We start from the raw sequence: 27916 nt of genomic DNA, 5'->3' as shown, positions 1-27916 counted from the left end.
TGGCTTTGAAGTATTTTTTCCCCTGCATTTCTCCATGTGGCTTAACCACTTCTTTTTCCTCCCTCCTCTGACCACTTCCTTCCCTGCAGCAAATGCTGCAGGTCTGTGTGACTCTTGATCCACTGCCATTGCTCTGATTCCCCCTCCACCCCCCAACTCTGCTTCAAGCCCACATTAATATCTTCCCCAGTCTGACACCTTCCTGTCACAGTCTGATACCTTCCTGCTCTTCCCTGACACCTAACGGAAGGGATAAGGCTTTGAGGTGCATAGGTGCCAAGCAAACACGAGGGAGAGATCTGTCCTGGCCCAACCTTGCCCTCCTGCCAGCACTCTGCATGCAAAAGGACCGGGCTGCCAGCTAACCCAGTACAGACACAGGAATCTGAGCAGGACACTTAACTGAACTTCATTCATTGTACAGTTGAGTAAGAGCTTATCAATTCTGAATTAAAATCTTCCAGACCGCTGGCCCAGAGAAGGCACACCAACTGGTGCAGATCTGATGCCTTTTCTCCAGAATGCAGATTCTGATTTGCTCATGGCACAGGTGTGAGGGAGCTTCCCAGAGGAGTATTAGTCCATCTACAGGTGCAGCAATAAAAAAACTTCTGAAGTATCTGTGGTTTCATTCTCAGCCAGAGTTGCATCACCAATATTTAATTTAGAATGCTGAAATCACTTTTTCCAATGATCCCAATGAAGAGAGAGTTAAGTATGTTCCAGACACTGCTGTCCTCTATTTCTCATGTGCTTCTCCCAGCTGTAGGTAGTCAGGCCAAGTCAGAGCAAGGATGAATAAAACCAGACTCTTCCAAGTAGCTTTTTCTTGGAAGATCAAGGCTATGATGTCAGTCCAATGTCACCCACAGTCCTATGTGCAGAGTCCCAGCAAAAAAAGGAAGCAGGAGGGCTGGAACGAGAGAGACCCTTATCCTGGCTCTGAGTCCTGGCATTGATGGCTTGGCTGAACAGATTAGAGTCGAGGTGCTCCATAATCATCTGGCATTCTCTCAATGTTGTATCTGAGAAAGAAGGAGGGAAAACCTATGAAGACAACCTGCTCCACATTTCTACTCTCCCCATGCAGCAACAGGCTTACAGGAGACTGAACAGCAACAAGCTTTGCCGCATTTCTATCTGCAGTTCAGATACCCAGCAAGAAAATATTACTTCCAAAAGTGAAAAACTTTCATAAGACTGCTGTTATCCTTCACCTCAAACTCAGAAATTGGGCATCTCAAAAACTCATTGTCTCCAGAGAAGGAAAAAAATTGGTGATAAGATCTGACTTAGGATTCAAGAGCCAGCCACCATGGCAAATAAAACTTTGGCCATTCAACTTATGATTTGTAGCCAGAGTGAGTTAAGAGGCAAAGACATTTTGAGAGAAAAATCTTCTGAGCCACGTTATAGATCAGTTAAGACTTTACATATTTATGTATATTTATACATTTCTGATACACTGCTTTGTCTGCATTACTAGACTCATTGTCTCCACTGCTAGCATAGTGCCTCCTTTCCAGTATCTCTCCCATCCAATCTGAAGACACTGGCCCTTTTCTCTCCACACCCTGACTTATCTCCTTACCATGCTACCAAACAGATCTACCATACTGTGAAACAATTTGGCATAGGCTTGATGCAAGATAGATCTGCTGGGCTGTACATTATGCAGAGGAAAAATTACAACACTGTATATGACAAAGGTGAGTAAAGACTTCTTAGTCTAGGCTTTACGAGTGCTTTGGAAGGAACAGATGAATTTAAACAAATGTTTTTACAGTAGATCACTGGTCCTACTGCATATAAAAAAAAAATAATAAAGTAAGCCAGTACTTGAAGGTACTGGAAAAATCTGTTGCATTGAAATTGCTGCACTAGTATCCTTCTGAGTTGGTTTAGTTTTTTGCTAAGAAACAAATTAAATCACATAGCTGAGGGTACACAAAGCTACCAAATAGAATGTGGAAGAAGAAAGGTTCTTTTCCTCACGATTTGTAGAATGCATCTGCCTGGTAGTCCTGCTGCTGGTAAGCAGAACTGATCTATGGAAACACTGGCCTCACCCTGTCAGACCAAGATCGTACCAGGTGGTGTTCCTCCCTGTCAGAGGCCCCTTACCTGTGCCTGGAAATGTACATTATAGGCACTCCTGGGATTTTTCGTATTCTCCGCTTGAGCTCTTTATCCACTGTGGCCACAATGTAACATTTGTGCTGCAGAGAAAGAAGCCAGTCAAGATTCAACACCAGTGAACTCACAGAAAGGAGGCAAAGCTGAGCAAAAACTTCTATTGGGGTGGGCTCATTTAACACAAGAGCTACGAGCCCTTCGCAAGGTGTAACTAGGACTTGTACAGAATTCCATAGCAGACTAGTAATGTCCTTCTGCTCATCCAAACACACTCGTAGAAACATCCAAAGTCTGTCCAGCCTTCCCAGCCAACAGCTCTCCCACCCCAAGTGCTTCTTGGTGCTGTCCTATACAAGAATGCTCAGGGAAGACTATACCTTGCTTCAAATAAAGTTGTGCTAGGGACTGAAACTGTCCTGTAGTGAGATTTTACAGTTAGTCTGTGAGAAATTTAAGTCATCAGTAACTAGGAAGGTTCAGGAATTTTTAGTATGTTAGCACAGTAAAGAAAATTTCAGAAATAGAAATACCTGAGTGACCCTCTGTACCAAGCAGTCATCTGCGTAGGTCCCTTTGTGCATACATGGCAAGCGTTCAAACCGAGGGTCCTTGGCAATTCTGTGGGGACACATAAGGCAGCATCACAGCAATTAGGCTGGAGTGTACCATAACACAGTATGGAGGAACAGGAATGCCCCTTTCTGTGATATACAGCACGTTACTCTCAAAACAAAGGCTGAAGGGATGGAGTGAAAGGTACACAACAGGTCAATTGAAATAAGGAGCAAAAAAAGAACGAAATTTGTTCAGCTAATTCTTATAGGTTACTTGTTAGTTGGATTCAAGATCCCTACAATGTTAGGCTCCTGCCTAATGAAGTCATTTGAAACAAGTTATCTGTGAGAAGAACTAGAACTTCTGGTATCTGACCGTTCATATCATGCATATAGGAACACTTCACTCGCTCTCTGAAAGAGAACATCAAAGCTGTTTAAGGGATGCACTCAGATACTTTACAACACAACGGGCCAAAATAAAAAGTAAAGAACAATACATGACTGGTACACCGGGACAGCATGAACTACATTGGACTAGTTTTGTACAGATCACGCAATAACCTGGCTCTAGATTATTAGTACATGCTACCTACTCCTATAAGAATAACATGAGGCATGAGTGAAGGGTTCCATAAAACTTGGGTCACTTCTTAATTTTTAGAAATTTCTGTAAATAAAAAAAAATATATATATTTTGAGAAACGCGAGAAAGTTATTTTGAAAGTCATAGGAGTAAAAAATATTTACAGATCAACATTGTGCACTCACACTTAGCATTCAGGTTTTTTTTAAAAAATCTAAAACTCACGCCATTGTACTGATCTCGTACAGCCAGAGAAAGAAAACCTAGTTTGGGACTCTGCAACACCCTCTACTGCCAGAGCACCATCATGGAAAAGTGCTTTTCATTTGTTTATATTAAAATATTAAGTTCCACAAATGGAAAAGAACACCCTGCACCTACCTTAACGCCACACGGTACTTCTGCCCTAACTTCTCAATTTCACCCATTACACAATCTGTGATACATGGAATACCTACACGTAAAAAAAGCCTGTATTAAAAGCAAGCAGTATTTCTTCACAGACCCCTGCATATTACCCACATGCCCAGGAACTATCTACCATGGAATTCTATAACATATCACTTACAGTTTTAAACCTATGAGAACAAATAACACTGCAAAGTGATGAAATGTAGAGCCACTGAGTTTGCCCATGCCACGGCAATTTTAGATTTTTAAGTTACTAATGCTTTACCTTTGTTGAGATTAGCATTTAAGACCACTGTCTGACTGAAACCACAAACAGTTCCAGGGTTACCACTGCCATGAACAGTGAGCTCGATGATTATGGCATGTATCCCTTTTTTCAAGTTTTCCATTATCCTCAGCTAGTGGCGTGAGGCCGATAAAGCACATCACGTGCACGCCATGGTGCTACATGGTCCAGAAGAAGCTGCGAGCACTGCAGACACTCACACTTGGCATAGAGACAGTCCATCATCGACTGCACTAGGTCCAGCTTGGCCTTGATGGAGAAGTTGATGAAGTTAGTGTCAACGAGGATGTGGTAAGGGGGTCCCAACTGGGTATTATACTGGAAGAACAAGCAAGAGGGATGCTGGGGGCTGCCAGGAAAGCAAAGAATTCAAATCAGTTAGTTGCAATTAAAACATCCAATCCTAGAACTTGCACAGAATAAAGGAAGGGTAACGAGCAGAAATAACACACGGCAGCGTGGCACGGTGACCCATCGGGCCTCTCACCATCTCCCAGTCCCAGTCCCCTCGGTTTGGGGCACCGTGGCCGGCCCCCCCGAACACCGCAGCACTTACACCTCCCGCTCCTTGATGGCACTCGGGTCCTCCTTCTTCTTCACCGGGCCTTTCGCCCGGTCCTTCTCGTTACTGCAAAGAAACAGAGGCACTCCTGGGAGAGCGCGACAGGGAAGGGCGGCCACGGCGAGAGGCCTGGCCCGGGATGGCCGCCCCGCCCGGGAGCGGGCCCCGCCGCAGCCACACTCACATGCGTTGGTCCCGGAGGCTGATCATGCGCTTCATGGCCGCGTACTTCCGCACCTTCTTCTGCTTCCCCTGCAACGAGACAGGCACGCAGCCGTGACGGATCGGGCAGAGACCCCAGCACCCCCCGCCCGGCGCCCCTGAGCCGCGCTCCGCTCACCATGCTGCCGCCGCTGCCGCCGCCACCTCCGGTGACGTCACGGCGCGTTCCCGGGCCCCGCCCCGCCGGGAAGGCCCGGCAGTGGCGTCACTTCCGGCCGCCAGCACGGGGCAGCGGCAGCCTGTGCCGGTCGCGCACAGCAGCGGGTCCGGCGCCGCGTCTGGGGCCTTCGGTAATGGCTCCCCTCCCGCGCCTCGGGGAAACGGGAGGGCGGGCTCCGGCGGGGAGAGTGGGGCGAGGCGGGGCAGGCGTGTCCCGGCCTCCCCGCCTCGCCCCCGGGGTGCCGGCCCGGCCGCGGGTGGCAGCGGGGGATGCGCGGGCGGCCTCGCTGCCGGCTCTGGGGCTGCTGGGCGGGTGGGCGCCCCGGGAGGGCCGCGGCGGGGCCGGGCGGCTCGGGGTGAGCGGGAGGGGCTGACTGTGCCTGCCCCGCCGCGGCCTCCAGCTTTCGCTTTCCGTTGGGCTGCGCCGCCTGCGCGGGGCCGTCGGTCTAGCGGGGCCGGCGGAAAGGCCGCGGGGTTTGGTGGCCGGGCCGGGCCGCAGCCAGTGCGGGCTGGACGGGAGCCCCAGCGCACCGGCCGGCCGCCTTCCCGCCGGCTGTGCCGCTCTGCGGGGCTGGCGGGCCATGGAGGTCTTCAGCCCGCTTTAAGCTGGGCTGGCGAGTTCTGAAGATTTAACGTAATGCTGGCTTTGCTGCGCCCTGGATCGGGAACTTCATGAAGAGCAGCGAGCTGCCGTTATCTGTAGATCTTATCAACAGTTGTGACCCGAGATCATCCTAGCCAATGAGCGTCACTTCAGCTGTGCATGCTGCAGCTGTAATAGTGTAGGCTGGCTCAAAATACCTTTCCTGCACACGTAAGATGTTCTCCAAGTTCTCAAACTAGTCCTGGGCACTTGGTTTCTAGTGCCCTGTGCAGGAAAGGGTGAGAGAGGCCTCCCTGTTACCATCTTTCTTATGCAAGATTCTGGGATTAGTGGGAACTGGTAGCTGTTGGTATCTTCCAAATGCAACCGGTTTTATCTGGTGTGCTGGTCAGAAAAATCAGCCGTGCGGCCAACGAGGTACTTAATATGCGAGAGTTTTTTCCTGAAGTGCTGGCTTCAGTAGAACTGTGAACTGAGGCTCTGACAATGAGGAAGAAAATTAGGCTTAAGGAAGGACTGGATTCATTAGGGAAACTATGGCTGAGCTGTCCACCCAGGGGATTGTACCAGGCTTAATTGGTGGTTGATGAAATGTAGTTGGTGGAGCTCCCCTGATGCTGCCTAAGTTATGTAAAAGGTGTGGGTGAAGGAAATAATCAAGGATGAGGGGAGTGATATGCTTTCCTCGTGGGCATGTAGGGTGGCAAGTGGCTGAATGTTGTGGTTTGGAGAGCAGATCTGGTGTCAAGATGAGACTGGCCTGAAAGCTGCCATCTGGCTGGCTGGCTGTGTTTGAGGAGGATGGGAGGAGCTGACAGCGCTGGTGGTGGTTCAGTTGCGATGAAAACTCACTAGACTTAGGCAGTTGGCAAGTCTCCTATATTTTTTTTCCTCTTGCCACTATTTTATTGGGCTTGTGTGTAAATGCATATGACAAATTCCAGCCCTGATGAGTGAGTGACTGTTCTGTGTGGACATTGGCTGTTGATGTGGCTTTTGTCCTTGACAGCTGATACTGGAGCCTGCTCAGTGCCTTTTGCGCTGACTCTTCAGACTTCTGTAGTTGTATTTTAAAGTTGGGTTCCATGGGCATTCCTGTCCATTGGTTTGTGCAAGCTTTACTTCGTGTGAGAAAATACTGTGCCTTTTCATTCAGAAGAGAATTGTGTTGTGCGTGGCATAAGATGCATGTGCTGTTGGTGGTGGACATCTGTGCACATGGATCGAGAGGACATTCTGCACGGAGATGAAATGTTCTCTCATCTTGATTGTATGAGGTAGTATCAACCTGCAGAAAGGTTTTAAAGCCATCTTTCTTCTTAATTTTGGAGCTTGTCAAGGGAGAGAAGAAAGGAAGCTAAATTTATCAAAGCACCAAAAAACCCAGTAGGCACAATAGATTTCCAATGAGCTCAGTAAATCAGTTCTGTACAGCGTGCTCATGACTGCCTTTGTAGCTGTAGCCATGTGTGAATGCGTTATATAGTTATTTTTGTATGTGCAGCTACACTTGTGCTTCCTTCTGGAGCTTTGCATTGTGTTCCTCTGGCTTTGCAGAGCTGTAGTAGAAACAAGACATATTGCCCATTACTGGATTTCTTTTCCTTGCTGACTTGAGAGAAGCAATGGCACTAATATAGTTTACTTTATGATTCCATGCTGTCTATCCTGATTATGCCAGTACTTCTCCTTGAGTCAAGGTGAAGCTTTCCAAATCCCCATGTTCCCTGCAGGTGGCAGGAGACCATTGCTTGCTCTGTCCTTGGATCAAGATCACTAAGGCTTGTCGGACAATTCAGCATTTTTTTTTCCAGCTTGGCTATGTTGGCACCTGATATTGCTGATTTTCAGAACTATTTTCCCAGAGTGTAAGCTGACAATTCTTAACGCGGATATTATTTTAATTTAGATCTGCATTCTGATACATGAGTGGCAACATCTCTTGGATACCAGCTACTTGCCACGAGGTTCTTTACCCCGATGTATCCCAGCTGCAAGAGCATCCTTAAAGCTGCTGGCAGCGTGTATGTTAGAAGGAGGTTGATTGTATGACAGGCACTTCATCTCTGGTGGCTGCCTGATTTGATGTCTTGTTTACCACTTCATGCAGAGATAATAAAATGAGAAGTTGCTGTGCTGGTTGAGGGATTCAGTTCTAATTCCCTGTGTCCAGCGAGCTCTGAAATTCTGCAACCCTGATCAAGACTCAGGCTTCAATTGACTTTAAAATGCTTGTAACTGAAATTATGGGTCTTTCTCTTTTTATTGCTTGAGAGAGAGAGAGGCTATGTAACTTGTGGTATGCTTTACAGAAGGGAAAGAGTTGCCAACTAGAGGCAGAAATAGCTTGGGTAGTTGAACCCACAGGGCCGGTTTTGTGTCACGTTTTTTTGGTGACATGAAGAGACTGGTTCTGTAAGGTGCTGGAGGGAGATCTCATAGATTCCCAAATATTGATAAGTTTCTGTGAAATTCCTCAGCTGTGTGGGAAGGAGCCACACACCTTCCGCAGCCAGGCCAAGCTGGAGTAGAATTTCAACCAGGCATTTGTAGCACATCTTGGGTATGTATTGTGAAAGAGCTAAAATAGCAAGGAAATTGCTGGCTCTGTGATCCTTAATACTCAGAGATAAGAGTTTAGAAACCTGAAACTTTGTCTAGGAGGAGAATGAGAATTTATGCCCTGGGGACTGCAACACTGTTTGCTCAAGCAGAGGAAAGAAGAAAATAGTTGGGTGGGTGGGATTTTCCTTGAGATGTGGGGGATGAAAAGACTGTGAGAGTCTGGCTGCTTCTGCAGTGCAATCAAAGAGCTCCGCACAGGCTTAGCTGTCGGTTTTCATCTGTGTTAGAAAGCTTAGTGGAAGTGTACGAAGGCAGCCAGATCTGTATGATTATTGGGATGGAGGGACATAAGAGACATCTGAAGAGGAAGGTAGATGAGGGGGGAGAAGGGAGGAAGTGGCAGCTGAGGTGGTGGTATGGCAGGCAGGAGGAGCACATCACATCCCCAGAAGAGGTGACTGTCTTTACAGACAGCTGCTGTGATGAGCCTGGGTCTGCTCATTTCATTCTCACTCCTTTATATAATCTGTGTTCTGCGTACCAACTGTGTAGGCTCTATGGCTTTTCTTCTGGCATGTGTCCTGGGTTTTGTATGCTACTATTAGATTTTTATTCTTTTATCTCACTCCTGGCAGTAAACTGTAATTTAGTGGATAGCAAAGTGCCTTATGAGGATACTGGTTTCCTGAATACCTAAAACAACAGCAAAAAAAAAATTACCTGGTTTGATTTGGGGTCCAAGAATTTTCAAAGACTTCTCTTTTTTTTAAGCTTTACTGTAAATAGCCCTCTAAATCTGGGAAAAATCAGTCTGAGAATAGTACATGGCATTTTGTGGGATCTGAAGTCTTGAAGTGGTACCGATCCTTAGCACTCCTCATGAACAGCACAGGTTCTTAGCTGTTCCATGAAACCCATGAGCCTGATGAAACCTATGGAGGAGGACATACTTTGTTCCATCTTGAATCTGCTGGTTTCGGGGGGTCATATAATGAAATGAGATTGTGACAGGGCAGGGTTTGAGGATACGGTGAAGCCTAGGACCTCATCGACAGCAATACCTGTATAGCACCTCTCCTATGGATACGATGTCTGGTGATACTCTTGCATCTTGCAGCCCTCACATGTTTCTACTTGCTAGACTTCTTCACAACAATGGAGAGATCTAACTTTTCTCTCTCCTTTTCCATTTCCAGGGAACCTAGCAAACAAGCTACAGGGAGCAGCACTGCAGGACAATCCTTTTTCACAAAGAGGAAGGAATTGCTGTGCTCGGGTCCTCACCTTTCAGCAGTGATTCTGTGATGCAAGTTCCAGGAATTTCATCATCATCTCTATGGCCTCTTCTTGCTGACATTTGCCCCAGTGTTGGGCACAAAGAGGAAGGATGCTGAAGAATGGGTACCCCCCTTTTGGCTTTTAGAACATGGGCACTTGTGTAAAGGTATGTGGATCCTCTTTGGTTGGAGCGATGGAATATCTGTGGAGGCCAGCAAAGGGGATTTGCTGGGCTGGAAAGTCATGGCTATTGTTGGGGGGGAAATACCTCATTTAAGCTTTCTGCATGCTGATGTCCATTGCTGCTGCTGTTGAGATGACTGATGAATAACTCCCCTTTTGTGTTTGGTTAAAAAAAAAGAAAAAAGAAAAAGCAGCTTGAATGCACAATGTACCTTCTCACTAACTGAATGGTGACATGGCGAGCTACATTGTATGCATTAATGTATGTGAAATTGTTTGTCTAATTGCCACACATGTTCCTTGCTGCTGCTCTTGTTCCATCTGTCAGCTGTGTCTTATCAACCAAACAGCATGTTGTTGTTCTGGGTGCGGTCTTTTCACTCCATGTTTGTTTAGCAGTCCCCTCAGTGAAAACTTGATTCTAGGTTGGTGTCTCTAAAAACTGCGGTAATCTTAGTAGCGTAAAACCCCAAGGTTTTAGTTTATGTGTTGATCAGCAAGAGTTTCAGCACTTTGAGTGAGTTCCACTTTGTGGAAGTGAGTAGGAAAATACAAGTGGGCTGTTGTGCAGTTGCATTCGTACTTTCTGTCGTAGAGTTACAGGGCAAAAACTGGATTCTGCTCCACCCTAGAAGGATTTTATTTGTTCTGAACAAATGGGGATGTCCACAACCCTTTTATTCTATAGCTTTTTCTTCTAAGGTTGCTGGTTGAGGGCCAAGTTCTTTCCATTTCGGTGGTGGCTCTGTGATGTGCAGACTGGAAGTCAACGTTGCAACTTGTAGAAGCAAGTGGGTGTGTTTAGATGAATGGCTTTTAGCTGCTGCTGTTGAAGTTGGTGATCCTGCAAAAAGCAGTTCCTTCTTGCTGTACCCAGAGCCTGCTTTCACTGTTTTCTGAGGGTAGTATGTTGTCCCTATAGATCTCTGAATCTGTGATGGAGGGAGACCCATTCCTTGTAGCATGCTGTGCTATTTGTCTATTTCACAGTCTTACGCAATAATGCTTTAGGGATGTCTTTGGAGAGGAAGACAGATGATCAATAGGTACTTGCCTGAGGAATCCTAGATTAAATTTAGGCCAATGTGTGTGAGGAAGAGTCATTGGACTGGACTTGGCCTATTTTGTGTTCTAGATGCAGCTGTGATCCTCGGCTGTGTGTCTCACCGAAGGGACCTGATGTTTTACATTATTGGTAAGTGAAGGAAAGGCTGCCATTGTATTTGTTGACCTCTCCATAGGCTTTAGAAGGGTTTCTTGAAAGCCTCTGCTTTCATGATAGTGCAGAGTCTACCTAACAAACATGAAGTTACTGTCACCCCACACTGTGCCCTCCACCTGGCAGACTTGCCTCTCCATCATTCTTCTTGTTCCTAAAATCCTTCCATTGACCTCATTCCCAAGCCATCCCCTTACTTTTTCTTTTGAGAACTAGTGCAGGGTTGTTGCCTCCATGGTGCTTCTTAATTCAGCCTTAATGTGATGTGCAGGGGTTGTGTGCTTATATGACTGTTTCCCTTAAAGGAACCTCTGTAGTTCTGATTTGCAACTCAAAGGAAATTCCATGCTTCTGTTGGGATGTCTGCTAGCCATACCTGAGGCTCTGTACCACCTTTACCTATTTCCTCTGTTTGCAGTCATTTGCAGGGTTTCAAGGGACTTGCTACTCTCTAACCTTACTTGTAGCATAACACAAATGATAAATGTTCACACAATAGCTTCTGCCTTAAACACCTAATTTGCAGTAGAGTAGAATGTCATTAATAAAAGGCATCTTGGGCTTATGCGGAGGGGATTTTGGTGCCTGACTCAGCCATGCTGCTGCAACCTCCCTCTGTTCTCTCCTTGCTGCAGGTGGGATCACGGTATCTGTGGTAGCTTTCTTCACCATTAAGTTCCTCTTTGAATTTGCCGCACGTATAGTCAGCTTCCTTCAGCATGAGGACCGGGAACGCCGAGGGGAGCGAACTATTTATGACTACGTGCGAGGCAACTACCTGGATCCCCGGTCCTGCAAAATCTCCTGGGATTGGAAGGACCCCTATGAGGTGGGCCATAGCATGGCCTTCCGAGTGCATGTAAGGGAATATTTCTGTTTCCATACAGCTTTGGGGGCAGAAGCAGAGGTCTGAGGGGTGGGATTTACAGATGTGTTTCGTTGGGCCCAAGCTCCAAGCAAGGAGTAGGAAAGCTATCTGTTTGTCTTCTGCCCCCGTAACTGTGTTGCAGAACTCTGTAAGCACATATCTGAGGTTTGCCCTCCTTAAAGTATTATCTCCCTCTGATTAGAATCCTCTGAAGAGCCGGAGGAGACCAAGCTTGTCCTGTCTAATGCTTCCTTTACTGGGAAGTGAGTGGCTGAGCCTGTCTTTAATAGACTTGGTGCTATCTTTCTTTTGGTTGTGCAGCTGAAGTCAGGAGCGTGGGAATGGGCATTTTACCAACCCAAGAGCTTTAGTGCTTTATGGCCGCTCCCCATTCCTCCAAAATTTATTGTTATTGTGCCTGACCTGGAAAAGCCTGCCAAGGAGTCTTGTTTCCCTCCAATCCCAAAACGCCAAGTCTAGGGGAATGGGACAAGTATACAAGTAAGATGGGAGAGGGGCCTGAACGCTGGGAGTTCGGCATTACATGGAAGAAGTTTGAACAGGTTTTGTTGGGCTCATGTGCCCACCTTTCTGCCTCACCTTCCCTATCCAGAAGGGTATCAAAATAAGAAGAAAGGTTCATCTAAGTTGCCATACCTATCCCTCTTGGGAAGATAAAGAAAACCCTTCTGCTTGAGGATGAGTGAGGAGTTCTAAGTCCAAAGCAGGCAGTGTAAAAGAGCTAAAGGGAAAGGGTCTTGTTCTGTTCCTGCTGTTTAAATATAGTCCCTTCACCTTACTGACTCTCACTCATGGCAGCTCCAGAAGTGAGTCCTTCTGCTTCATGCTTGTCTCCCGTTTGCTTAGCCCTTTATTCATCAACAGTAGCTGTTAGGTGCACTGATTTCTCTCACTGACAGTCAGGATACATACTACTTCAGGCCACCCACCCTCCCTTGTTTAGAAACAGGGAATAATAGTAACCTTTTGCTGACTGCAGGCTGATTGCAGGTGGCAGGCAGGATCTGGCCCACAAGCTGCTGGCTCTTGAAGAGCCATGCACACGGGGTTTCAAGGTGTAATTCTTCCCTTGGAAAGAAGTACTTGTTGAGGTGTGATACCTTCTGAAATTGTCTGGCAGATTGTGATTGAGCTGCCTGTGATTTTTATCTAACGCATTTTCATGCTGATGCTTCTTATCAGTACACACTGGGTCAGCTTCTTATGTCGGCATCTTCTCCGTGGTGTTTTCTGTAACAAATTGGTGACAGCTTTTCCACAGCTTAGCTGTACAAATGGGCAAGACCTGCTTGTTTCTCTGAAAGCATGTAGCTTTCCTTTTTACTTTTCCGTAGTGGCTCCTCTTGGTTTCTGCTCTCATATTGCACTAACAGTGCAGAGAAGAAGTGCCTAGAGATGTTCATTTCAGGGCACTCATTTGAACCCCAGCACAAAAGAGCATGAGGCTGTTAAATGCCCACTTGTGCCCTGTTCGCTTTGGAAAACACAGCCTGTGTGACAGAGCTGGCTGTTAGTTTTTTTTCCTTTACCGAGCTGGGATTCTTGCCCTTGTTGCCCCAAGGCAATTTGCTTTCTTTTACTCTGTGCGCTGCACATTTTTGCTTACCTGGACTTCTCTATTTCCCATGCAGTTATTCTATAAAAATGGGCAGCCCTTCCCTGCTCACCGAACTGTGGGGCTGCGAGTTCACATCTGCCATGTGGAGCTAGCAATTGATATTCCTGTAACCCAGGAAGTTCTTCAGGAGCCTAACTCTAATGTGGTGAAAGTGGCCTTCACTGTGCGCAGGGCTGGGAGATACGAGATCACTGTAAAACTTGGTGGCTTGAATGTGGCCTACAGCCCTTACTACAAGGTGTTCCAGCCAGGTAAGGTCTAAGTGGCCCTCTGATGATTCAAAGTAGATTTCGAGGTATTGGAGGCAGTTAGGTAAATGTGTTTCCAGCTAAAATAGGTAAGTTACAGGGAAAGAGTTGCCCTACACCATTTTCCTCTTGCCTTGTGTAGATCCCAGCAGTAGACCCATGATTAAAACGTGCTTGTGGCTGCCAGTACGTGGTGAAATAGAAATTGTCTTACAGAACAAGTCATTAGTGCTGCTTAAATACCCTAATCACTTCTGTCACGTTCTCTGTTCTGTAGCAAGTTCTTCGTGATCCATCTAGTAGTCAGAGAATGCCTTTTGTGAGTGTTGAGTTCATTTGTATCTGAATTAGAAATGCTGTCATGATTTGACTCTTCCTCTTTTGAATACCTTACTTTATTTCTTTAAGCTTCTGAAGCAGTTGATACCTTTGGTTATACACTTCTTTAAAAACACTTCCTTTTTATCCATTTTGAATTTGTTCCCTTCTACTTTTGTTTATTGACCCCAATCAGCATCTTTTATATTTTTTGTGCATGTTCATTGAAAGTAGCTCTAATATCATTGCATTGTGAATAGACACAAAGTTTGGTGAGATACCCCTTCAGAAAGAAGCAGCTCAGGTTTAACTCAGATGCCCTCCAGGCTAAAGTTTGTTTGGTAAGCTGAATTTGCAGGTTTCCTTGGATGTCAGCCGACTTGTGTTTTATACGTGCAGTGGGATCAAGTTCTTGAGCTGAAGGTTGGGATGATGGAAAAAAGTATTCCTTAGAGGGCTACTAACCGGGTTTGCTTTATCAGTATTAAGTTTCTGATCCAAGGCAAGCCCTGTGCACCACACCATGTATTTCAGTGCTCAGATACTTTGTCTTTTGAATTTAGGGGCATGGAATGTGTTTAGATTTGATCCATTTTCAAGGGTATTGTGCCCCTAGTTGCTTTTCCTTTGTTCTTTGTAGCTTCACCTTGCAATTTGTTTGACTCTAAACTGTTGTCTGCTTCAGGGATGGTGGTTCCCTCCAAAACCAAAATTGTCTGCCATTTCTCCACTCTGGTGCTGACCTGTGGGCAGCAGCACACTCTGCAGATAGCTCCCAGAGATGAGTATGACAATCCCACCAGCAATTCTGTGTCCCTGATAGATGAGCACAATTACAGCCTCTCCATCCATGAGGTGAGCGCAACCTTATCCCTTGCCGCTTGACTTCAGGTGAGCTAGAGAGCCCCCTATTATTAATTTGTTTTCTGTTTAGCTGGGTCCTCAAGAAGAAGAGAGCTCTGACGTTGTGTTTGAGAAGTCTGTGGTGTCCGATAGGCAGACTTGTGAAGTGTTCTTCCGACTCACCTTGCACCGTAGGGGATGTTTCCATGCCTGCATCTCCTACCAGAACCAGCCCATAAGCAATGGTGATTTTGATATCATTGTTCTAAGTGGTGAGTCAAGAGCTACTCAGTATTCTTTGTCCAGGTGTCCTCTTACAAGGTGCTTTGCACATTTATGTAGCAGAGCAAATGTGGCTTCCCTACAGGCTAGCCATGCTTTATTGCTCAAGGAATGCCTGTTCATTTAAAAATGCTAAGGTAAATGAATTTGCTGCTGGCAAGGGACATCTCTGAAGGCTGATACACTTGTTCCATCAGCGGATAAAATCACATGTGTTTTTTCCCCTATCTCAGGTGGTTTACCTCTGAAATGAGGCAATTTTTATTGCTTGCTAATACTTGGCATCTGAGCCATGCTGGAAGTGAGCCAGTCAGGTGTTGTATGTTAAGCTATATGGTGTAACTTATGTGCTTTTTCACTATTTCACAATTCCTGGTTTCTTCAGGAGTGAGCCAGTTCGCAATGTGGCTGTCAAGTGGCTATCCCTTCAGGCTGGTGCTCTGAGAGAGAGGTTCTGTATGCCTTTTTCCTTTTTTTATTCAACCAGTCACTGTCTGAAGCCAGGACACAAACTGCTGTTTGGAAATCTTTTCATCTCACTCCTGGGTTCTCTTTATCAGAGTTTATTTGACGAGGTTTTCCTTTGGATGTGTAGCTTTTTCTTTAAAATCATAGTAACTAATCTGGTGGTGGTCTGTGGACACTTTACTTTTTGATTCTGGTCTCCATTAAGATTTACACAACTCTTTTATATCTGTTTCCCACAGAGAATGAAAAGAACATTGTAGAACGCAATGTGTCCACCTCAGGTGTCAGTATTTACTTTGAAGCCTACCTTTATGATGCTCCTAGTTATACCAACACTCAGTGGCAACTTCCACCAGTGCATCTGAGCTCCTCCCAGCGCCGTCCTTCTACTGCAACTGAGGATGAAGATGAAGATTCTCCCTCTGACAGCCAAACTCCTGAGAAAGTGAAGAAACCTAAAAAAGTGTACTGCTATGTGTCACCTAAGGTAGATATCACAAAGTTACCACTCTTGAGTGCACGTTTAAAGTACACTGCAGCTGAAGAGCTTCCTTGTGCCCTGTATCTTAGCTCCAGATTTAGGCGTCTCAGATTTGGTTAAAAAAGGTTTGCCTCAGGCTAGAGAGCAAACACAGAGCTCATGACTGAGAATAATGTTAAAATCCTCCTTGAAGTTTTAGGACTCCATGCATCTTTCTAAGCCTGATCTAAAGTGCACTAGGAGTTTTCTTCCTGATTGTTCAGTAGATATTCCGTTTACCTTTCCTTTGTTCTGGTCAGGTCAGACCTGCAATTCACTTTCTTAATTTCTGGTACCTGTAGACTGGAACTTAGAGATTCTCAGACTTTGTCTTTGTTCTGTTTCTTGACTGTTTCAGGGAAAAGAAAAAAAAGTAATCAGAGGACAAAGGATAAATGTATAAGTAAAAGAAACAGAATTCAAGCAAGTCAAGAGAAACTGAGAAACTCTTATAGTAAGAATATGTTAATGGACTGTTTCCCCTTATTATTGCCTATGAGCATTTAGGGAAACTAGAAGGAAAATTCCACTAAATCTTCTAATAAATTTAAATTCATTTTGTTAATTTATCAATCTGAATTCATTCTGAAAAATGCAGTGGTAAATATCAAAATCAAAGACTAATGTAGGAGTTGCTGTTCTGAGAGAGAGAGGACTGTGAAACAGTTACAGGATGGAGGGTGTTGCTAGAGATTTAGAAATCTGCTGCCTGCTTGCATAATTGTATCCCTGGATATCTGTATATGTACCTAGAGCATCTGTCCGCTACAGCAGATAACTTAGTATGCTGTTATTGCTTTAAGGGATTGCTTTTCATATTAGCTTTGTTTCTGGAGAAATGCTGCTCGTCATTTTTTCCAGTCATCACAGCTAGAACAGGCTTGTGCAGGAAATGGGTTTTTGTTTTGTCTAAAGATGCTAAAATTTCATTTTAGCTTGCTCTCCAGAAGGCCACAGTTCCAAAATTGGTAGTTATTTGTCCTGGCAGAAATACATTGAGAAGAAATTTCTCTACATCTCCTGGATTTAGCAATTGCAAGTGCTTTTAAAAAGTTGTTTGAAATGGTTCTGAAAATTAGGGACTAGTAACAGCAATAGTTTTGTTAGTGTGACTTTTTCCAAAACCTTTTTGTCAGTACGTTACAATCTTGTCCTGAATTCAGCCTCTCAAGTGTACTTAACATTACCTTCCTGTTAGACTGGTGATGTTCTACTGAAAGCAGCAGCTTACTGCTGTAAAATCTGTGTTGTGCTGGGATCCCACATGCATCATAAATGCAGGCAGTAAAGTCTTACTGACAGGTAATTTACAGTTCTGTATAACATAAAAGGTTTTTATGTATCATGCCAGAAGATGTCACCAAATGTTGCAGAAACCTGTCCCTGGGCGTGGAGGGAGGTCTGGCCTTGTGGATCTGTGCTATGCCTCATGTTTAAGGGACAGCCCTTAACAGATGTGTGACCTTTAACATTTTCTTTTCCTTGTTGTTACTCAGCAATTCTCAGTGAAAGAATTTTATCTGAAGATCATTCCATGGCGCCTTTTCACCTTTAGAGTATGTCCTGGCACAAAGGTGAGCCTCTTTCCATGTAGCTGTCACTGCACCTCTGTGTCGTTAGCTTGTGGTCCTTGTGAACGACAGCGTTTTTCCTTTTGGAGAGTAGGGCTTCCACCCACAGAGCAACATTTTGTTGCATAAAAAAATCAACACAACCCCTCTCGGTGCCTAAATTCTGCTAATGTTTATGAATAGGAGCCTATTGTATCACTTCTTCCTGGCTTTTGTCCCAGTGCTAGGCAAAAGTCTTGATTCTTTTTGCTTTTTTTGGTTGGGTTTTTTTTTCCTCATAACCTTGCTATAAAAATGCTGTGATTGTGTCCACTGAAGCCCCTAGGCTAGGGTGTGAAGTTTGAAGCAGTCTCCTAACTGGAGTCTGAATGCTTGAAATAGTGTTCCTGTTAGCTGCATCTGCATGGGTGAGCAGAGAAAGTCTTAGATTGCAGGTGGTGTTGCTCTGTGCTGAGCATACTGTGTCTTGTGCATGATGGGTTTACTCTTTCTTGCATCTTTTTGCTGCTAGTTTTCATACCTTGGTCCTGACCCTGTGCACAAATTACTGACACTGGTGGTGGATGATGGGATCCAACCCCCTGTGGAGCTCAGCTGCAAGGAGAGGAACATCTTGGCAGCCACTTTCATTCGCTCTCTGCATAAAAACATAGGTAAAGGGGTGGTGAGGTGGGTACAGTAGTCAGGAAATTAGCGCTTCAGTCTGGTACTTTCCCTGGGGAATGAGGATTTCCAGCACTCAATGACCTCTGATGAAAACTCTGATTCCTGGAATATCATGTTCTATTCCTCTTGGTGCTTCCAGTGAATGTATTTCATCATGCCAGCTGTTCCTATTCATATCGTGTTTTCTGTCAGGCTCTTTGAAAGAACGCCTGTGAGTGTCTGAATGTGAGCAAGACTAACTGCAAAGTGCCTTTGGAGTTCTGTCTCCAAACCGTGCTGTAATAAACTCATCCTTGGGCTGTAAAGCTGATCTGTGCAGTTAGTCTTAGGAATGCCTTCAAGATTTTTGCGGTGTTGACATCTCAGGCCTGACCCAAATTGCCGCTATTCTCAGGAGGCTCGGAGACCTTCCAGGACAAAGTGAACTTCTTTCAGCGAGAGCTACGTCAGGTGCATATGAAAAGACCTCATTCGAAGGTCACGCTGAAGGTCAGCCGTCACTGTCTGCTGGAGTCGGTGAGTGTATAGGTCACTTCACTTAAACCCGGTGCTTTCTTCATGCTTTTCCTTCTGCTTGGTGCCTAAAGAAATCCCAACTGGCATGTGCTAGGGCAACCGTGCTGAAAATCATTAGACCTTCTGCTTCAAGACAGATGCCAGTAGATGGCTTGAGATGGGAGTGGGGGGGAACCCACATAAAAATTTTCAAGGTAGCTCCTCTGTGTTCAGGTTTTTTATTGTGTGGGGTCCTGCATTACTTCTCTACAGCCAGTAAGATCAGATCAATTTCTTGAGTAATCAGGAAACTTCAGCTTTGGTAAGGTTCTAAGGAGCTCATCACAGAGGAAATCAAGCCCTGCGAGATGTCTAGGGTAAATGCATGCAAAGCCTGTAAAAGCAGGAATTCTGCTGGTGCTGTTCTGTCCCCGCTTTACATTGGGAATGAGGCCTAGAGGGAGATGTCTAACTGGACCAGATTTGGGTGCAGAACCTAGAGCTTCTGAGTCTTTATTTACAGTTTTTCTGGTACAGAGCCATTCAGTGAGATAAGCTGTCAAATCAGGTGTTGCTAAGCTGCATGCGTGAAACTCTGCATCAACAGGCTTCTAGTAGTGGTTCAGTGTGATGATAAAATATTCTGTAGAGTCCTTGAGTTAAGGCTTCACTGATGCTGACCTGAGCTGATGTGTTTCTAAAATCGAACTTAAGAGTCATTCATATAATACAGTTAACTGACATTCTAAATACGGTGTACACTGACTTACTGTTCCCGCATCTCACAACAGTAGTGTTGCAAAGATGGAAAAGAACATAGAAGGGAAAGCAGGAGTGGCTGAGATTTCCATTGATTTATACTCAGTAACCTGGTGTTTTGGAATATTTTCTGCATGTATAAGCTTGAAGTGTTTGCAAGATTGTTTCTCTTAATAGCTTGCTACAAAATGACTTCACTTCTAAACAGTATTTCCATGACTGTTTTTTCCCCACTATTTTGGAAGTTCCTGCACGGTCATGAGCATTGGTGTTACAGCCTAGTAAGACAAAATAAATTTAGTGCCGTAATAATGGATGTAAGCTTTAGTGTCCAAGGTTGACAGGCACAATGAATGTGACCAGTGTGTTTAGTGCAGAGGCGTGACTAGTGTGATGCTCTAACCTATTTGAAGACAAGCTAAGACAAAGTTACCTGTATGACTGAGGACTGCTGTATAGCTTGTTAAATTTTCTTCAACTGGAATCCAGAATTGGGATGCAGGAAGTTCTAGACACTTCAAATATTTTGTTACTTTTTTGCATCGTGACTTGCTTAAAGTATGAACTCAGTGAAACCTTCAAGCTATTTTCTAATGCTCTCTGAAACATTCCTTTTTTAAATCTAACTCGTGGGCTGAGAGTGCTTTACAGAAGTTGCTTCTTCCCACAGGCACTTTCATACCTTAAACTATGGTACTGCAGCCCTGAGAGGGCTATATCTGTGCTGTGCTAAGACCTCACACTGGTTTTAAGATGAGCTGTATTTGTGTGAATAATGTGTCTCATAATAGGAAATGAGGAATTGGCTTATGTGACCTTAGACAAATAAGAATCAGACCTTAGGAGTTCCTAATTCTCACTGTTATACTTTAGAGTACTAGACTGTTTCTTGGGTTTTTGTGTTGCTTAAATTGCCCATCCACATGTGCAGGATTGCATATTGGTTATGAGGTGCCAAGCAGTAACGGCTGCTGCTATTTTCTTTTTTTTCTTTTTTTTTTTTTTTCCAGTCTTTTAAAGCAACACGGAATTTTTCTGTTTCTGACTGGAGCAAAAACTTTGAAGTAATTTTTCAGGATGAAGAAGGTGAGTTATCCTGTGAATATATGTGGGAAGGAAATGAAAGGGATGCTGATGAATTAGTTTTAGTCTGAAGTTCTGGTTTCTTGTAGTATGTCTATCCTTCGTGGCTTTCCAGCCCTTTCACTTTCTCACAGATGTTAGTCAATTATCCTGCTGCTGCAATTCTATCCCTACTTTACATGGGGACCAAATAAAAAGTATTAGGATTAGGTTTGGGGGAAGAACCTAGAGTGCTGGAGTCCCTGTCTACTGCTTTTTTGCTATGGAGCTGCTCACTGTCATGGGCTCTCGTGTCAGGTAATACTAAGCAGCATGCATGAAACTCTTAAATTAATGACCCATGAATGACCAAGCTTTTTTTTTATCTTGTAGCTCTGGACTGGGGAGGTCCACGAAGAGAGTGGTTTGAGCTCATCTGTAAGGCGTTATTTGATACCACCAATCAACTCTTTACCCGCTTTAGTGATAACAACCAGGCCTTGGTGAGTCTGCAGTTCCCATGCTGAATGCACAGAAATGTGTGCATTGATGTGCTGATGGTTAAATAATGCTGCTGCTATTAAGCGATGTGCAGCCTTACCCATTCTTTAGCTTGCCTGCACAGCCACTTCCAGTGCCTTTCTCAAAGCTTTGCTTGATGATCTTAACACATTAAAGTGTCAAAGAACTGGATAGATGAACAGGGAAGGGTGGACTGGGCAAGAGGAGTTGATGTCAGAGTGTCCAGAGGTTATGTTGGGTTTGAATGTTTCAGAATCCTTTTCTGGCTCAGGTATTTTATTTCTCTTGCTTGGCTTTGAGGATAGTACACTAAAGCTCCTTGGGGCAGCCTGAGAGATGTAGTGACTTGAACTGGTTCCATACTTGCTATTTGTGCTAGCCTTGTCTGATATTTGGATATTTCATTTTGCCTCCTTTTCACAGGTGCATCCAAATCCAGGGCGTCCCACATATTTACGACTCAAAGTGTATGAATTTGCAGGCCGCCTAGTAGGAAAGTGTCTTTATGAATCATCTCTGGGAGGTGCTTACAAACAACTGGTTCGAGCTCGCTTCACCCGATCCTTCCTGGCTCAGATCATAGGACTACGCATGCATTATAAGGTAAACCTTCCCAGCCTCGTCTGAAGCCTGTATTGGTCTGGGGAGAGGTCGAACATTAGTGTAGTAGAAGCAGATCCAGAGTCCTGGTTAACAGTGTATATATTTTTAACAGTGTATATATTTTTTTTTTCATTCCCTCCATGTCCCTGCCTTCTTTTTCTTTCACACAGTATTTTGAAACAGATGATCCAGAATTCTATAAATCCAAAGTTTGTTTCATACTGAACAATGATGTGAGTGAGATGGATCTGGTCTTTGCTGAGGAGAAGTATAGCAAAACAGGACAGCTGGAGAAGGTGAGGGAGGCAGTTCCTGAAGGTGGGACAGTTTAACCCCTTCTGCCTATAGCAGTGGAGGCTGAGAACTCGGCTCAGTGCCCCAGAAAACTGAGCTTACTCTGGGCAGTAGCTCCTTGCCTGTGGTTATTTTGGCTGGGAGTTGAGGTCTGGGGAAGGCTGCTCATGTCAAGTGTTCTCCTGTTTTCAGGTAGTTGAACTGGTGACAGGAGGGGCACAAGTACCAGTGACCAATGAAAACAAAATCTTATATCTAAATCTGCTTGCGCAGTACAGGCTGGCCAATCAGGTTAGAGAGGAGGTGGATCACTTCCTGAAAGGTAACATGCTGTCTGCTACCCTTTCCTTTCTGCCTTTATGTCCCAGGGGATAGCACTTGCTGCTCTGCTCTTCTCTTCCAGGTCTTAACGAACTAGTTCCTGAGAACCTCCTGGCTATATTTGATGAGAATGAGCTTGAGGTAATTGCTGCCTCCCTAAAGATCTCTACTCTTACTTCCCCTCCTCTCTGACAAAGTTCCTCTCCTCTCTGACAAATAGAGCACTTCCTGGATCTGGAATAAAGTCAAAATGTTTCTTCTCTAAGCATTTTAAATGTTTGTAATTTGCACAGTAGCTGTTACCTTGTTTCCTGGGCTCCTGACTTTCTGATTCCAGTCTCTTGCTTTTCAGTTGCTGATGTGTGGTACTGGAGATATCAGTGTCTGTGACTTCAAGGCACATGCTGTAGTTGTAGGAGGATCTTGGCACTTCCGTGAGAAGGTAAATGAAAGGATTTCTCCCTCCTGCTTGCTGAAACCCATTATCCCAACTACAGCAGTGGCAGATTGCCTCGTTGGAAATTAAGCTTCCAGAAAGATGAACTGGAAGATTCAGGGGTCAGGAGTAGGACTCCCTGCATTATGAAATAATGTTTCCCCCTAGAGAGATCTTTCAGCCTGGCTGAGTGGAGACGATGCTTAGTCAGTTACCAGGAGGTAAAAATCAGCGGCAGTGGTCTTTGTAAGAACATCCAACAAAATACAGTTCAGCAGGGAATCGGGAGGAATTGATGGCAATTCTTGCTACTGAAGATGTTAACGGTGGTACACTGATCTCTAAGGGATGCTTGAAGATCGTGATTGCAGCCCACATGGAGTGTTTGCAATTCAGTGCTGTGGTAAAGGCTACTGATGTAGTAGCCTAATTTTGTACCCTGTAATTGTTTCCATCCCTCCCTGCCTTTCCCGGTGGGAGGGGTATGGTAATGGTAGCAGCTTCATTTAGAAAAATAATGGAAGCTGCCAAAACACCCAAGATGAAAAGAGACTGGGAATACAAGCTTCTGGCTGTAAACATGGATGGTTCCACCTTCCTACAAAAGTACCAGAGGATGTGATAAAGTAAGAGATTAGCGTAGTGCATGAAGCAAAATGAGCTTCTGCATTGTAGACCTGCCTCATTGCCTATGCAGGTATTTCTAAAAATAAAATCTCTGTGGGAAGAGCAGAAGCCTTTCTGCTTTAAGAGAAAGGAATGGTGGGAGGTAGTAGCGTGGGACATTTCTTAACTGATAAGAACAAACTATCTAATACTTGTCTCTATGTGTCATCCTGGTAAAAACAAAAAATTGTGACTATTAGTAGAGTACTTGCTTGCAAGGGCAATTGACTGATCTTCCTATAAATCGTTTATATGCTTATTTGATTTGCTTGGCTGACCTGGTTTTACCTTTCCTGTTTCCTAACAGGTCATGAGGTGGTTTTGGACCGTGGTTTCCAGTTTCACACAGGAAGAGCTGGCCAGGCTCTTGCAGTTCACAACTGGTTCCTCCCAGCTGCCCCCAGGAGGTTTTGCTGCACTCTGCCCATCTTTCCAGATCATTGCGGCTCCAACTCACAGTACTTTGCCAACAGCCCACACTTGGCAAGTATCCTGGGACAGTGGAACATTCTGCATCGTGCTTTTGGGAATGACTAGCTAGTTGTGGTGGGCAAGCAATGTGTAACATGTAATGTGTGTGATGCTCTTGTCAACTCGTCTAAAAGCAGCTGATGGAGATGGTCACCTCTCAGATCTGGTCTGAATGGAATTTTTGTTTTGTTTTACAGTTTTAACCAGCTGTGCCTCCCTACTTATGACTCCTATGAAGAAGTGCACAAGATGCTGCAGCTAGCTATCAGCGAGGGTTGTGAGGGCTTTGGCATGCTGTGATTTCCCCTTTCCAGGAGACCATCTAGCCTCCTGGCTCTTCGTGGCGAGACCCAGGTTCAGTCCTCTGCTTGTTCTCCTTCCCTTCACATGGGCAATGGAAGCAGAGCAAAGACTCCATGTAAAGGAATTTGTTATCTAGAAGATGTCACGTGGCCTTTCTGTGTCCCAGATATGTCATCAAGAGCTCATCTTTTTCCTTTCCCTCATTCTCCCTCTGGGTCAACATGAAACAGTGAAAGGACTGTGGTGCATTCATCAAGAAGATACTGCATTTGATTTCTGTGCACCCTGTACACCATCCTTCTGTGACAAGATGAAGTTTATAAGCAGAAGTTACAGTGAGGTGCAGGATGTCCGCTGAGCTGCCTTTATTGTAGCTCTCTGGCAGGAAGAGGGAAGACCAGCATGGAGCTTTGTTGGAAACCTGGCTCACGGGAAGCCTTAGTAACTTCCCATGTCTTGGCTCAACTCCCCCAGTGATGTCTCCGATTAGCTCATCTAACTCTATGACTCGTGAGGAGTATAGGGTTGTCCATCCTTCCAGCACCTGACCCAGAAGGGTTTCTGGTGGTTCTTCTCCATCTTGCTCTGGATGCTGCTGTTGCCTGTGCCACAGAGAAAAATGGGCAGTGTCCACTGGAGGGAATAACCCAAGGGGGAGAACAATCTCACTGGAGCACAAGTGCTGGCCCTGACAGTGATCCTGTACTACCTCCACCAGGGTCCAGCAGCAGAAGCGTCCTTCTCCAGCAGCGGCTGGTAATGAGCCTCTGCAAATGAACTGGAAGAGGAGTTTCTCCTCCACTGAATGTTTCTGATAGTTGATGTTGCACAGGAAGCTGTCCCATGCCCTTGCCTTCTTTTCCTTTCCTCAGGAGAGAGAGTATGGGCATGGGTGTGATCCCTCAATGCTGAGCACCAATGCCTATCCCACGTTCACCTTCAGGGTATGTACGTTCTGTAGTAAGGGACAGGTCAGTAAGCAGCTACAGTGTGCACTGGGCTTGTGTTTGTTGTTGGGGTGATGGTACCGGGTAGAACATGGTGCCTCCACCCCAGCATCCCACAGGGTCTTGGCTTCTACCTCTATCATGCAGCAGCCTGAGGCTTCTCTCTCTCTCTCCTGCATTTCAGGCAGAGTTTCCAGAGGGGTGCTGGTGCCTGGAGAGCAGCTGGCTTTCTGTCTTCCCAGTCTTTCCACCTCCTTCTTCAGCTCTCCTTTCCTCCTGTTCTGTTCAGTACTGCAGGCTTTCCAGCACAAAATGTTAACTAGAACTTCACTCAAGTGATCACTCAACAGCCTGCGCTCACTGTTGTCTGGCTTGTGGGGAGAGGAGTGGGCAGACCAGCGTGAGAAGTGAGCTTATGACTGGGTTGTGTTGTTGCTGGCAGTCCATTCAGCCCTTCCCAGGGAAATAAAGGGAAGGGAAATCTGAGAATCTTGATGAGTTCTTCAGTGAAGCAAAATTCAAGATATTTAAAGTTCTCAACTGTTTTTTAGACGTTTCAGGTCAGGAGTCAAAGGCATGCAGGAGTCAAAGTATGAGAAATCTGTGTTGCTATTACCTGCAACGTAAGCTTTCCCTGGATTATGGAATTGCTGGATTTCTTCCAGAATGGAGTCTCAGACTGGCCTTCCTGAGCTAATTTTAGAACGCTATTAGATGAAAAGTCACATCATCCTCTTCAGTCCCCTTCTGCTATCCTCAGGCTGAACTGGGCAGACTTCTGCGCAGTATGGATATTTTAAGATAACTGTGTGTGCTTTTCCAGTATAGCTTAGTTGAATTGATGGAGAATTCGGAGGAAACATTCTACATCTAGGAAATGTTTTTAAGGCAGCATCTTAGCCATTCTTGGGCTGAGTGTGTTACTTCTGTACATTAAAGAATAAGCCATTTTGGTGCCAAAAAGCAGCCAGCTGAACATTGAGACTACTCAGGGGGATTTCTTTGCCTTGTGAATTCATTCCCTCACTGGCACCAAGGTGCTGGGAGGCTGCCAGCGTGAGAGTTGCCACTGTCGCGCTCTGATGGATCACTTCAGTAGTGGCTGTTCTCCCTTTTTCTAGTGCGGGCTCCATTCTGCAAGGTCCTGACCTCCTTTGGGTGGAGAGTACGGTACTATTTTATTTACGCTACAGGTGGCTTCCATGTTCGGTAGAGGTACAGCTCCTGTGTTCTCCCTGCCACCACTTCACTGCTTTCTCCAGGGACTGAGAGAAGGTGGTGGTGCTTGGCTTAACTCCTGTTTGTTGAGAGGCATAGCTTCATGCTGTTCCCATGTTGCAGCCTTGTCTTGCAGTCTCACCTGGTGAGGGCGTTTCCAGACTTGCAGCTATGGGTAAACTCTGCCAGTGACATCTTCCTCAGGAATCTTCTCCCTTCTTCTCTTGAGCTGGACTTTTTTATTCTGAGGATAAAGTAGCTGGATGTTGAGCAGTCTTCCTCTGCTGGAAGGAGTTCCTAAATGCTTCTCATCACATTGCAGCCAGCACCCCATGCTTCCTAGCAGCTGTGCAGATGCCAAGGAGTTCTTAACACAAGTGCAGTCAGAACTGTGATGGGTGCTTAGTCAACTAAACCCATTCCCATTGTTTCCACGGGCCCCTAGCTGGTCCCGTGTTCCTGAGATCCATCATAATGTTTCTAAACTTGTCTCTAGCTTTATACCCTTTCCCAGGACAGTCACTTTTTATGCTGCCCTTAACACTGGCAGTGGGGATGTGCTTTGGTCACCTGTACTGTACGTTACTTCTGGCAGAGGCTCGTTACTTTTCTTTTTACCCACTCTATTCCCACTTAATAGAGGCCCTTCTGTAGAAATCTTTAGGATCCTGGTATCATCTCAGACAGGTTTCGTATCTCCTGAAGCTGCTTTGAGGTGCAGAGGGCCTGGCTTCAGCCTGTGCCTGCAGGCCATGTTGCGTGTTTTTAGAAACCAGGAGCTGTGGATGATACAGGTCGTATGCTAGTTCCCTCTGGTGAATTGCTGGCAGAGAACAGCCAAAATTTGGAAGCCTGCGGTTGTAGTAGCTGATTTTGTAAATAGTTTGTATAATAAATAAAATATTTTAAAAACGCTGCCTTCTCAGCTCAGTGTTCTTTTGGTACAGAGGGAATCAAACTGGTTAGTGCTGTCCCTAGGCAAGGGGCCTTTCCAGGTCTTCAGGTGTCTCGCTGAGGTCTGCTGCAGCCGGGGGAGGACGGTTCTCCACCTGCAGCCTTTCAGGATGCCTGACTGAACCCAGGACCTGTGAGCTTCTGGGAAGAGGCAGGACTCTGGGCTGGGGGCTTACAGACCACCGTGAGACTTCTCTGCAGTAGGCTGGAATATGGGCTGAAGCAGCTGGTAATGCCAGAAAGTATTTTAAGGACTCTTACGTAAACTAATAATGCAGCTGGTGCCATTACTTTTCCATCTCGCCGTGTATTACCTGACTTTCTGAGCTGCAGGTATTTGTACTGCTGATGCTTCACTATAGCGTTAAGAGGGTTAGATGAAGCCAGGAGAAGAGTTTTAAGTTGTATAAAATACTTTCCGATTGCAGGGTGGAAACAATGTACCTGCAAGTACGTGCTAACAAATACGGAGTAATGAGTAAATTAGCAGCTTGTTGCCTTCAGGGGCAATATCCAATTTCTGTGATTCTTTGAGCTGTTGCTAGCTCTGACAAAAAGCATTCAATTTATCGCTGGTTTTCCTTGGATGAGGTTGGGGTTTTTTTTAATAGCCTAAGGATTTAAATCATAACTTTAAAACTTGAGAAGATTCTGCAACATGATTCTCTGTCCAATAG

General features: G+C 45.3%; 2 protein-coding genes across 4 annotated transcripts; one reads left to right on the top strand and one right to left on the bottom strand.

Annotated features, from left to right (window-relative positions):
* Positions 1-393: 393 nt before the first annotated feature.
* FCF1 (FCF1 rRNA-processing protein) lies at positions 394-4972 on the bottom strand. The gene is made up of 8 exons (XM_055715493.1): positions 4876-4972; positions 4720-4787; positions 4530-4601; positions 4174-4322; positions 3658-3730; positions 2667-2754; positions 2125-2219; positions 394-1025 (listed from the first exon to the last, which is right to left on the bottom strand). The coding sequence occupies exons 1-8, from the start codon at positions 4876-4878 to the stop codon at positions 977-979; spliced, it is 597 nt and encodes a 198-aa protein (XP_055571468.1). The 5' UTR covers positions 4879-4972; the 3' UTR covers positions 394-976.
* On the top strand, positions 4937-27200 carry AREL1 (apoptosis resistant E3 ubiquitin protein ligase 1). Of its 3 annotated transcripts, none has more exons than XM_055715492.1 (20): positions 4937-5047; positions 9282-9529; positions 10682-10741; positions 11401-11624; positions 13286-13523; positions 14524-14693; positions 14773-14926; positions 15671-15918; positions 17448-17525; positions 18034-18175; positions 18583-18704; positions 20453-20528; positions 20898-21007; positions 21450-21629; positions 21800-21925; positions 22116-22245; positions 22327-22385; positions 22597-22686; positions 23654-23829; positions 24015-27200. In XM_055715492.1, the coding sequence occupies exons 3-20, from the start codon at positions 10726-10728 to the stop codon at positions 24115-24117; spliced, it is 2442 nt and encodes an 813-aa protein (XP_055571467.1). In that variant the 5' UTR covers positions 4937-5047; positions 9282-9529; positions 10682-10725; the 3' UTR covers positions 24118-27200. The 3 variants fall into 3 exon arrangements, with proteins under 3 accessions (XP_055571467.1, XP_055571466.1, XP_027668355.1); XM_055715491.1 differs by having other exon boundaries at positions 14773-14953; XM_027812554.2 differs by lacking the exons at positions 4937-5047; positions 9282-9529; positions 10682-10741; positions 13286-13523 and having other exon boundaries at positions 11490-11624; positions 14773-14953.
* Positions 27201-27916: the final 716 nt, after the last annotated feature.

Source organism: Falco cherrug, chromosome 7 (genome assembly GCF_023634085.1).
Source record: "Falco cherrug isolate bFalChe1 chromosome 7, bFalChe1.pri, whole genome shotgun sequence".
NCBI lineage: Eukaryota > Metazoa > Chordata > Aves > Falconiformes > Falconidae > Falco > Falco cherrug.
This window is presented reverse-complemented; position numbering and strand designations above follow the sequence as displayed.